This window comes from Maniola hyperantus, chromosome 8 (genome assembly GCF_902806685.2).
Source record: "Maniola hyperantus chromosome 8, iAphHyp1.2, whole genome shotgun sequence".
NCBI lineage: Eukaryota > Metazoa > Arthropoda > Insecta > Lepidoptera > Nymphalidae > Maniola > Maniola hyperantus.
The window spans coordinates 4,105,968-4,118,349 of NC_048543.1; the positions used below are offsets into that span (position 1 = coordinate 4,105,968).

A 12,382-nucleotide genomic window follows, 5' to 3' on the forward strand; every position below is an offset into this window, starting at 1 on the left:
TGCGTCACGCGTTGATAGCCGCAAATATTATTTGACCATTACGTGGCTGGCTGGACATAAATATTCGAATTTCGAACAAATTCAAAATCTTTGGCAGGCGAGAGCTATTCAATTCCGTCGTGATCCCGTCGTATTAACTACAGTAGACGATAGATCTTCAGTTTCATCAAGAAATAATATTATACATTTACCTACTATGAATTTCAGTATGTAATTGTTAACAATTAACATCTCAATTGGACTACAGTCTTGTTATACAGGGTGTAACTAGAACGCTAGCAAAAACTTAGCGTTATTGTTTTGGGATCGCGCCCGACACTCTAACCACCAAGCTACGGGTTCGCTTGATGCCAGTGACGAAATTTGTGATATGTATGTTCACTCAGTACTGACAGTCGCTTCAGTACTGAGTGTACATACATATCTTAAAAAATCTTAAAATATATATTCTAGAAATAAATCAAATTACTGGATACCTAGTAGGTATTTAAAAATCTAATCACAGAGATACTTACATAAAAAGCATTTTGTGCAGCAATTGGATAACCCAAAATATCACCTAATGCGTCCGAAGCGCCTTTCTCCCAACCCACCAATATAAAATTGAAGGAAGCGGCATGCGCTCTGAGCATGGTTTCTACAGAGGTACCGTTATTTTGGCCACCAAACCCATATGCATAAAATACCGTGCCTTTTGAAGGGTCAAAACATGATGAGTTTAGCAAAGGTGTAGGATTGTCAAAACTAAAGTCCATAAATGTAGAGAAGGACCTGAAAAAAATATTATTAAGTAAGTACCTATACTAGATGATGTCCGAGACTTTGTCCGCTTATGGATTGGCAGACTTCATTACCTACTTTACCTGATCATTATATGGAGAACTCTCAGGTTCCTCACGATGTTTTCCTTCACCTCTAATAGCAAGTGATATTAAATTGGTAAAAACGCAGAAACTCCTAAAATTTAGAGGTTCGTGCCTGAGATTGAAACTCGGACCCCTAGAATAAAGGGCCGACGCGACATCTCATAACTAGGCTAGGGGCAAGAAGATGTAAAAGTTGAACAGTCAAACACAATAATAAAAATCATAAATAGGTATAAGTAGGTATTTCTGATTTTTCGACTGTTACGAAAGCAATGCAATCATCATCATCATCATGATCAACCCATCGCTGGCTCCACGAGCACGGGTCTCCTCTCAGAGTGAGAAGGGTTTTGGCCATAGTCTACCACGCTGGCCAAGTGCGGATTGGTCGACTTCACACACCTTTGAGAGCTTTATGGAGAACTCTTTCAGGCATGCAGGTTTCCTCACGATGTTTTCCTTCACCGTTAAAGCAAGTGATATTTTAATTACTTAAAAACGCACATAACTCCGAAAAGTTAGAGGTGCATGCCCGGGATCGAACCCCCGACCTCCGATTGGAAGGCGGACATCCACCACTAGGCTACCACAGCTTCAGCTATTCAATAGATTCGATAAAATTAAACTCACCCATTTATATAGCAGCGAAGAATTTTGTCATTATTATCAGCGGCATCTATCGGTATAATATGTACCGCACCTGTAATGTTTGATGTAATTCATGAATAAGATGCCAGTTTTAGAATGTAACGGTTAAAGTCTAAATCGGTTCTAGGCGCAATAATACTCAAGTACCTACCTAACTTATCAGTAACTAGCTTATGCTCGCGACTTCTTCCTCGTGGACTACACAAATTTGAACCCCTATTTCACCCCCTTAGGGGTTGAATTTTCAAATATCCTTTCTTAGCGGATGCCTACGTCATAATAACTATCAGTCTGCATGCCAAATTTCAGTCCGATCCGTCCAGTAGTTTGAGCTGTGCGTTGATAGATCAGTCAGCCAGTCACCTTTTCCTTTTTAGGGTTCCGTAGTAAACAAGGAACCCTTATAGTTTCGCCATGTCCGTCCGTCTGTCTGTCCGTCCGTCCGTCCTCGGTTAATCTCAGAGACTATTAGTCCTAGAAATCTGTAATTTGGCATGGGTATAAATATTAATCACGCCGACAAAGTGGTGAAATAAAATTTTGATAAATATTTTTTTAGAGTAGCTCCCCTAAATGTAAAGTGGGGATGAATTTTTTTTTCTTGTCTACCCCATAGTGTGAGGTATCGTTGAATAGGTCTTTTAAAAATACTTTGGGTGTGGGAACATCATTTTTCGATTTCCAGATCCGTTTGTAAAATATGAGGTTTTAAAGTGCTAATTTTTATTAGTCAAGTGCGCCCCCCATCAACCAAATGGTAGTATATATAGGAACGTGAAAAAATTCACAGCAGTAGTATATATATAATCAATTTTAAAGGAAAACTATCATGGCTACGTAGGGTTAACAGGTTAAGGAGTTATATCTGTTTTTCGAGGATTGTGACTACGGAACCCTACACTGCGCGTGGACCGCCACGCTTTTGGCCGGTTTATATATTTAGATCTACGTTTAGTCGGTTCCGTCCACGTTGGTAACGCATCATTTACCTACCTACTTACTGTATCTAAGTCCATGTTTCAATCTAAAGATCATTTAGGTAGTCGAAATTCATGTCTAGTTACATTATTTTAAAATACGAGTACAGCAATTAGCACTGATCGCAGCTGATGTGATTTACTAATTTTTATTTTATTTTATTTTATTCGTTTATTAGAAGTTGCGTTCTTCAGATCTAGCTTTAAGTAAAAAGGGGCCTTTGAATAGAAAAAAAAATATTTAAAGGAAAATATGGAGTAATAATTTAGAGCCGACTAAAAACCTGTCTTACCATTAATTCTTTTTGAAGTTTATTAATAGAAAATAACTTACTCAACGAAATTAATAAAATTGGTAACAAAGTATTACTGATCCACATCTTTCAGACGTAGGTATAGAAGCTGTTCTGTGCTACTCTCTTGTGAACATAACACAAGACAGAACCTAATAATTTATGTGCATACGTAATGTCACTATCTTTTAATTTCAGTCTACCAAGCCTGTAAGGCTGAATTAGTGGACTGTTCCGTGAACAATTTTCAGCACGTTTATTAGCTAGGTATGTTTTTTATATAAAAGTTGTGATAGCCTAGTGGTTAGGACGTCCGGATCGGACCCCCGTCCTCCTGATCGATGGTCGGGGGTTATGTGCGTTTTAAGTAATTAATTAATATCATTTGCTTTACGGTGAAGGCAAACATCGTGAGGAAACCTGTAACCTGAGAGTTTTCCATAATGTTCTCAAAGGGCGTGAAGTCTGCCAATCCGCACTTGGCCAGCTCTAGGTAGACTCTTGCCAAAACCCTTCTCACTCTGAGAGGAGACCCGTGCTCTGTAGTGAGCCGGCGATGGGTTGATCATGATGGATGATGATAATATACCTACGCCGTTTTACTACTGTACTAACTACCTCTTCTTTGGCAAAATCCCTTTTTAACCGACTTCAAAAAAAGGAGGAGGTTCTCAATTCGTCGGAATCTTTTTTTTAGTAAGCGCCTACCTCTTCAAAGAAACCTTTCAAAATTTTAAGTTTCTAACCCTAGCGCAATAAGCCCAGGCTGTTTAGGTTTGATAGTCCATTGATGTACAAGAAATCTACCTTTTACTTACTTAGCAAGGTATCTGTGGATAGATCAGTAAGTAGTCAGGATAAGTATTTTATTATAACAATTAATGTGACTAACCTCTAGATAGGTAGGTACTTATAGAAGTACTTAGGTACCTATTACCTCTAGATTTGCTATTTCCGACCTGCTTTTGAAGCAGACCTTTTTATCACCATTTGGGCACCGTAGGTATACCGATAGCAGCAGTGAAAGTAATGCATTTAAATATTTTTTTTTTAATTTTACTAATTCATCCAAATATTTTAGACAAGACTTACCTACTTACGCTTTTACAGAGGAACCCTCAGAGAACATAAAATAATAATATGGAAATGCTTTTGAAAAGATTTTCAATGTTATCAAAATATTTGCCACATGTACATAATATTATAGGAATATTTTATACAGCTGTGGTATACACGGCAACACTTAACCACAGCTGTATAAAGAAGCATATTATCTACTCATGTGAAGAAGCTTCCTTCATTTACTTTGGATGAGCTCAGAATTCATAATAAATTATAGGTACTTTTACCTATAGTTTTTTTTAATAAAGAATATTAGCCTGGCCCTTGACTAACATTCCCCTTTCCTCTCCAATTAAGCGCGAAGCTTGTGCTAGGAGTAAGTACGACAATAGTGCAACGGGTGGGGTTTGAACCGGGCGGCGACCTTTCGAATATCAGTCCGCACTTTTAACCGTTGAGCTATTGAGGCTATTGAGTACGCGACAGGTTGAGATGGCAATCAAGATAAGTATGAGGTGGGGGGACGGGGCCCGCATCCGCACGTCACCCATCGCTTTGGGGTCAGTGCTGTGCAGGGCGTCCCCCACCCCGATTGCCATCTCGACCTGTCGCGTACTATATGTACGTTACATAGATATGTACGCATAACATGAAATCTGCTAAAGCAAGTGGCATTTGTAAATAAAGGAATTGAAATAATATATATTGCATTAAATTGCATTTCGATACTCGCACCTGACTGAAGTTTTTTATAGTCCGCGACAGGATGAGACGGCAATCGGTGTATGAGGCAGAGGGACACACCCGCACGGCACCCGCGCTTGCCCGCACCAGGTTAGTGCGGGGGGTTACCTCCCCGCTTGCCATCTCGACCTGTCAGCTCAAATGCAGTCCTTTGTTCAATATGGAGTAGATCTAGAGTAGCATGTAAGGAGTTTTATAATAATAATTATTGAAAGCATATTATATTATACTAGCTTATGCGCGCGACGGATGAAAATTATGAAAAAATCATTAAAAAATTCATCTGTTAAACTACTAAAAATCGCTGAACATACATAGGGGTGATTTGGATACCCCTTAATACTTAAATTTTTCTTTAAGATGTCACATCCCCGGTCACCTGTACCTATATACAATATTTTTTTGTGGAAAATAAATTAAAAATTGAATTTAATTAAAAAATATCTATAAGTAGGTAGTGCATATATACCATGAAATTATGATAATGTTTTTTTATGATATAGGTATTCAAGTAAAAAAGGATTTTGGGATAATTTAGGGCATGAAAGTTTGTATAATAGTCCGTCGTTTATATTTTTCAAGTTATATTATGTATGAAAATAGGGGATGAAAGTGTGTATGAAAGTCCTTCATTTATAAAGAAGTAACTAAGTACGTGTTTCAGGATTTTTGGAAATTCCACCCCCTCACGGATTTGAAAAAATACCACTCGAGCGAAGCTGGGGCTGATCAGTTAGAACATAATATCCTTCTGGACCTTATAAACTTGTTAAAATACAATAATACTTGCAATTTTTTACTAGTAATTGCTAAGGTAGGTTCAATTAAAAACTTTACATAGGTATTATGCATTAGTTTTAATCGAAACGATCGAGTAGGTAGGTACATAAAACACAACATATTTATTTACAAAAATATTGTAAGAATTATTATTGCCTAATTATTTTTACTATACATTTATTTGATTCTATTTTTCTAATTAGGTATATTTTATTACATAATAATTATTCAATTCTAATATTTATACTTATGTTTAATTGTTTATTATTATGTATATGTATTTTCTTATTCGTACTACGAAATTTTATACATTTTATTAAAAAAATATTCGATTCTACTAAAATTACTATTAAATTAGAACATAACTTCACGATGAGTTCACCTAATTTCTATATTTTACATGACGGGAGTTATAGATCTCTGGATCACTTATGGATACGAAAGCTATTGAAGCTACATCACACGAGTAGATATACAGACCAGAGGGGAAGCTTCACACTAGCTCACGCACACCACGACGTATCACGGACGCTCCGTTTGCGCCCAGTTCGATAGCAAACGGCGGCAAACAGAGCGTCCGTGACACGTCGTGGTGTGCGTGAGCTGCGCTATGAGTGAGTGAACCTACAGCCAGCCGCAAGTATGAAGCTTCCCCTCTGGTCTATATATCTACTCGTGTGGCTACAATGTACAATACTTTATTTAATAATTAATCACGAGTCACAACACATTAAACTTGATAAAATTCGTAAAAAAAATAAAAAAATAACATACCTACTTACTACCTACATACATAGAGATTGTATAGGAATACTAAAATAATTCAATATTATTACCATGACAAGACTGTTGTGACTAGACTTTTTTTTAAAATTCCTAATCTGCTTTCTGGATTTTCATCTTATTTTCATTTTAACTTTGTAAATAATTTTATATTTATATTTTTGTTTGTTATCTGTACCTAATCACTTCTCATACGGCAAGAATTTGCTTTTTTTCATTCGTCTATTTCGAAGTAACTAATTAACTCCTCTTTTATTTAAATCTATCTAAAAAAATCTGCTATCATTATTATCATGGTAAGTAAATAAAAAAAAAACAACTCATTAGGACTCCTAATTGAAATCTAAGGTTTTCTTCAGAAAAGTATTCAAATCATTACAAGTACCTACAATGGTCAACTCCAAACCACCCTTTCCTTTGTTAACATCAGCTTTAACTTGCATATAGCTGGAAGTTGATTTGACTTCAGTTAGTTTCATATTAATTAAAATATCCAAGACATCATGTTTGTCTCTTCAAGGCGGCGCCGCAGCGATGTTATTAGGAACTATCTCCGACTGATCTTCAACCGTGTCTGATTCGTTGTCTTTGTTGATCGGCTCTTCTGGCTCATCCCTCATCAGTGCTCGGTACTTCTTAGCAATTATCTCCCAATCCACTACGTTCTCTATCCTCGTCATGTTGCTGAAGCTCATTTGAGAGCCTAGAGGACTCAGGTGAACTACGGAGAGGCGCGTTGAATCTAGAATATATTTTGTCAATCTTTAATAATTGTTGGTGCGTGTGTGTGAGAGTGTATAAATTCTGAACGACTTCACCGATTGAGGTTACATTTCCACCATACAAATGTCAAACCCCTGTTTTACCCGTTAGGGATTGAATTTTCAAAAACCCTTTCTTAGCGGACGTCTATGTTATAATAGCTATCTGCATGCCAAATTTCAGCACGATCCGTCCAGTAGTTAGAGCTGTAGTTTGATAGGTAGATCAGTCAGTCAGTCACCTTTTCCTTTTGTATATTTAGATAACTTTAATTTATAGAATAGGTAAACCCACTCGTACTAAGCTAATAATAATAATTAAATGTATTATTTCCCTACCTTTAGGAACAACCTGTCCTCTCTTGACTTTGGACAGCCACTTGGCCCCGGCTTTGGACCTGGCGCTCATCTGGTCTGGACGCTGCAGTCCGATCATGTGCACTAAGCTAGGTCTTTTCTTCTTGTTCAGCCGGTCCTGTATCAATATTTAATAATAAAAATGTGCAGTATAATAGCACTAGTAGTTGAATAATCCAGCTAAAATCCTTATCTATATTATTATGGAAAAAAACGCTGGAAAACCCCATCTTATTGGTCCGATGCCATCCCTAATGATGCGGGAAAACTTGGAGGAGGATCGCTTAACATAAGAACACATATGAGACCTATTTCCAATAATAATAATGGATAAATAAATGCTGATAAAGCAGATAATATAAAGGGAACCTCTGTGTAAAATTTCAACGTTATAGGTCCAAAGTTTGGGCTGGTTGATGATTAGGTAAGTATAAAATGGTCAAATATCAATACTTTAATTTTTGCCTGTGGAAATAAAAAGAGGCAAGGAAAATCAAAAAAATGGTGAATTGCTCAAAAAATCATATGCGTGTAAAAGGGGTTAATGCGTTGACTTGTGACAGAAGTGAGAAAGTACACAAATGACGTTGTGCCGACCCTACATAGCGTGGGATAAGGGCAAGAAGAAGAAGTAGAAGAGGTAATGGAATTTTCAGGTCAGATTTTTTAACAATTTTCACGTGTAGTCGTACATACCTTACACCTGTGTATGAGCCACATCAGCCAAGTGGTGACGAGGTTCAGAGGAGATGGCGCGGTGTTAGTTCGATGCATGTTCCGGATCAGCTTTGACAATCCGTACTTCCACTCTATGTCGGATTGCGCCTAAAACCATATGGATTCCTATTATAAAAACTGGTCATGTGCGAATCTTACTCGCACTCGAAAGGTTCTGTACCATCGTAGATTTTTTTGTTATTAATGTAACCACAAATTCAAAGTTTTCGGATTTTTCCGTTACTTGTGCTACAAGACAATGCTACCTGCCAAATTGTATGATTCTAGGTCAACGGTAAGTACCCTATAGGTTTTGATTCCCTTGACGGGTTTTGACAGACAACGAAGTGATCTTATCAAGGTTCTTTTTGCTCTGGAGATACGGAACCCTAAAAATGCACTGGCAGAATCAGACGTATAGGAATATGATAATTCTAGTTCAAAAACAATAGTCTACGAGTTTATAATAATAGCAAAATAGAACAAAACTCATTTTCTATACTATCCTACAGAAAGGGTCTAGCAAAAGTAATCATAAAATTAAATAATTAAAAAAATGTTTAATGAATTTACTTTGAATCAGAATAATAATACATATCTAATGTTAAAATTACAGACAACCTCTACTTCAAATTGAATTTATTTATCAGTCTTTTGGGAAGAGTTACAAATAATAGGTATAGTACGCGACAGGTCGAGATGGCAATCGGGGTATGAGGCAGGGGGACGCCCCGCACACCCGCATGTCACCCGCGCTCGCCCGCACCGGTAGCACGGGGGCTGTGCGGGTGTGCGAGGCCTACCCACCCCGATTGCCATTTCGAACTGTCGCGTACTATACCTACCTTGAGCTATTTTTAACAAGAAGGTATGCCGGGCCACTTTATCGCATAAAATAAATAAAAGTATTAGAGTAGAAGGTTATAGTGATAATAATGTTTCAGTAACTAAAGAATCGGTCATGGGTAAAACGAAAATGGGTTAGAAGTGTTAATTTATGTATCATCATCATCATGATCAACCCATAACCGGCTCACTACAGAGCACGGGTCTCCTCTCAGAGTGAGAAGGGTTTTAGCCATAGTCTACCACGCTGGCCATGTGCGGATTGGTAGACTTCACACACCTTTGAGAACATTATGGAGAACTCTCCTTCACCGGTAAAGCAAGTGATATTTAATTAATTCAAACGCACATAACTCCGAAAAGTTAGAGGTGCGTGCCCGGGATCGAACCCCCGACCTCCGGTATGTACCTATATGTAAATTTATGTATAAAATAATATTATCTTCTTATTTATGGTAACTATTAATTAGGTCATCTAGTCAGTCAGTTGACACTGCAAAACAGGCGAGGAATAATTTTTCAACTTTAAAACAAAAGGTGTACCTACCTACTACTTTATAAATTGCTTCTAAATCACAATATTAACTAAATCAGGTTTAAATGTTTGAGATTATAAATAGTAAGTGAGTGCGCTAATGTTGAATCAGTTCACTTGAGCAATACCTGTATCCTCTGGTACGTGTCGGACATCATGGCAATGAGCAGGTTGATCAGTACGACCACCGACACCAGCATGTAGATGCCAAACACGATTTTGAACAAGTAGTTCGTCCAGACCGGCTGCACGTTGCTGTCGTTCCTGTGGACTCGCGTCTGCTCCGTTGTGGTCTGCCCGAACACCGCGAAGAACAGCAGCTCGAAGGAATACAACGGGTTCATAGTCACTGTGGACAATCGAGGTGAAGTTGATGGCAGTTACCTGTATGCGTTGGTAAGTGTCCGACATCATCGCAATAAGGAGCGTAACGAGCACCACGTTGGACATCAACAAGTAGGCACCGAAGACGAACTTGAACAGGTTCTGTGTCCACAACGGTCGTAAACTCGACACGTAGTTAAGGTCTGATAAAGTAATCTGGCCGAAAAGGGCGAAGAACAATTTCTCCATGACTTCGATCGGCGTTAGCGTCGCTAGAAGACAACACGCAAATAGACCATATTCTGTGTTCTATTTCATGTAGGGGTAGGTTAATGCAGGTTGGTCTCTTTAACTATAGCATCATCGAATTTTGTACAGTAACTTTAGTTTGTGACTTTGTATGAACTGAAGAATCAGCATCAATGTACCCCTTCATTTTACGTAAAAAGTATAGTAATATTAACAGTTAAGGCGGTGCTCTACACTCAATACAAAACTTTCGGTATGTCAACGAAAAATCCACATCTAGTATATTAACTCCACTAACTATAGGTAATAATCGTGTGCGCTATGGGGTAGATTGATTTGTGTAGACATTATACGGTGTAACTTGAGAAGTGTATCGGTAAATGTAGCATCGTCGTTTAAAGTATTTCATGTGCCTGCATCAATCTACCCCAAACCCCTCTACTCGTGTCGGAAAGGTCAGCGTGGGCGCAACGATGACGCCACATCGACGACATTAGCCAAACATGTCGGAGATAAGGTACTTCAAGACACCGGTGAACAAACGCAGGACAAAAGCCAGCCACGACATGCGCAAATCAAACTTGCTCCATTGAATGCGGTGAAGTCGGCCACTCATTCCTCTAAAAACTAGTGATGCGAAATGCATTTTCTATTGTTATTTTTATATCTTGAAAATAGTAACATTAATGATCTTTCCCTTTTTGACTTGTGAGTTTTTATGTATTTGGATTAACGAAAAATGGAAAATGCATTAAGCCTTAAATTAGGTTATATCTAAAACTAACATTAAAGTATGCCATCGTTTGTGGCAATTCCAAATGAAGACATGCTGTAAACACGGCAAGTTGTGTGTATGTATACATAGGCCTATCTCATTCCATACACTTCTTGTGTTTGTTGCAACGGTCAATCAAATAAAAACAAAATAATTATAAAACCAAAAACGATGATAACATTCTCGATATGGCGGCAAACGGTTAAGCTTGCAAGCGGATGGAATATAAATTACAACAAAATAAGCACATCGATAAAATGCAATCATCGTAAGAACGAATCATTGTTTATGCGAAATAATAAAGTATTGGAATATTAGTTTTCACGACTATCACTAACGCAGACTTACGACTCGCTGGACCCTGTTTTCTTCGATATGATTCTCCGGGATCAATCCATCGAGAATCAAATAATTGTCGCTTCGTTCGGAGATTATTATCTACCGTGTAATAATTTAAAAATGAAAATTGTTGCATTGTAAAGAAAAAAATTAAATAATTATTATTGGAATAATCCCCTTCATAACTTATATCCAAATAATGGTAATCAACAAATTTTATTGGAAATAATAGGGTATAGATGGAACAAAAAGACTACTTTTCGTGATAAACTAAATAAGAAAAAGAAGCGCTTACCGTCTGAAAACAGTGTTCTTCTCGCTTTTCTTGCGTATTTGTTATCTTCTGGTTTGTATATATTCCTAAACGGTTGGTTCAGTGCCACAATATGCATCGAGAACCCAAACACAAATATCGCTAAAACTGCAAGAAATCTCCCTAGATCCTTCATGAGGTCTCCAATAATTATCGCCCAGGGACCGAAGAGGTGATGAAAGGATAAGAAGTCTAATATTTGAACACATGCTAATAAAAACGATAAGGCAAAAAATTGATTCCTACAGTACATTAATGTTGGCCAATACTTAGGTAATATAAAAATCCACCCAACGACGTGGGTCGCTACTCCGATCATACCTAATAATAAAACTGCAATTTTAATCCAACCTAATCCTGACTTATCACTAGGGTTTGTTAATTCAAAAAGTAAAAGACCGCTCAAACAAATGAGAAGTATCCATTCATACCATCTAGGTACTAAGCTTTCTCTAAATATAGAATTATATATAGGCGTTATGGCCACTAATGATAACAATATCATTAGGTAAATATGCGACGTTAAATACGACATAAACTTAATTATAGGAATTTTATTGTATCTGTGTCCTAGTGGCAGGGAAAACACCATCCAAACGGGTGGACAAATTATGAACGCGAAAAAAAGGAACAAAATTTTGATGCCAGTCCACTTAAGGCTCCCACGCCAGAGTTCCTGAAACAAAACCGTGGATGTAATACAAGAAAACACGTCAAAGGTAGCTATTTCTTTAGTAGACGAAGTTACCTATTTTTTACCTGAAGATATCTCTGAACGACAGTATGGGCGATTACTTCTTTTTGCTCATTCTCTATTAATACATCTAAAAATTCTATATTTCTATTGTCCGTAGCTGTAAGTATATGGCCAGCTGAGTCAGCACCGGCTGCTAAAGCCAACAATTCTGTAGCCATTGCTTCGCATTGTTTTCCAGCTGCTATGAGATCTTTGGCACGCTCTTTTTCCTGTTAATAAATTGCACGGCATGAATATTAATGTTTATTAAAACAAT

The 12,382-nt window shown here is 37.5% G+C and overlaps 1 protein-coding gene across 1 annotated transcript in view; it reads right to left on the reverse strand.

Moving 5' to 3' along the window:
• Window positions 1–6,030: 6,030 nt before the first annotated feature.
• nompC (no mechanoreceptor potential C) overlaps window positions 6,031–12,382 on the reverse strand; it is a 61,506-nt gene continuing 55,154 nt past the window's right edge. The window contains exons 14-19 of the mRNA XM_034970895.2: window positions 12,129–12,335; window positions 11,352–12,045; window positions 9,498–9,718; window positions 7,968–8,096; window positions 7,254–7,389; window positions 6,031–6,895 (exon numbers count right to left, since the gene is read on the reverse strand). Coding sequence (XP_034826786.1) covers window positions 6,669–6,895; window positions 7,254–7,389; window positions 7,968–8,096; window positions 9,498–9,718; window positions 11,352–12,045; window positions 12,129–12,335 — 1,614 coding nt within the window. The 3' untranslated portion in view covers window positions 6,031–6,668. The remainder of the gene's footprint in view (window positions 6,896–7,253; window positions 7,390–7,967; window positions 8,097–9,497; window positions 9,719–11,351; window positions 12,046–12,128; window positions 12,336–12,382) is intronic.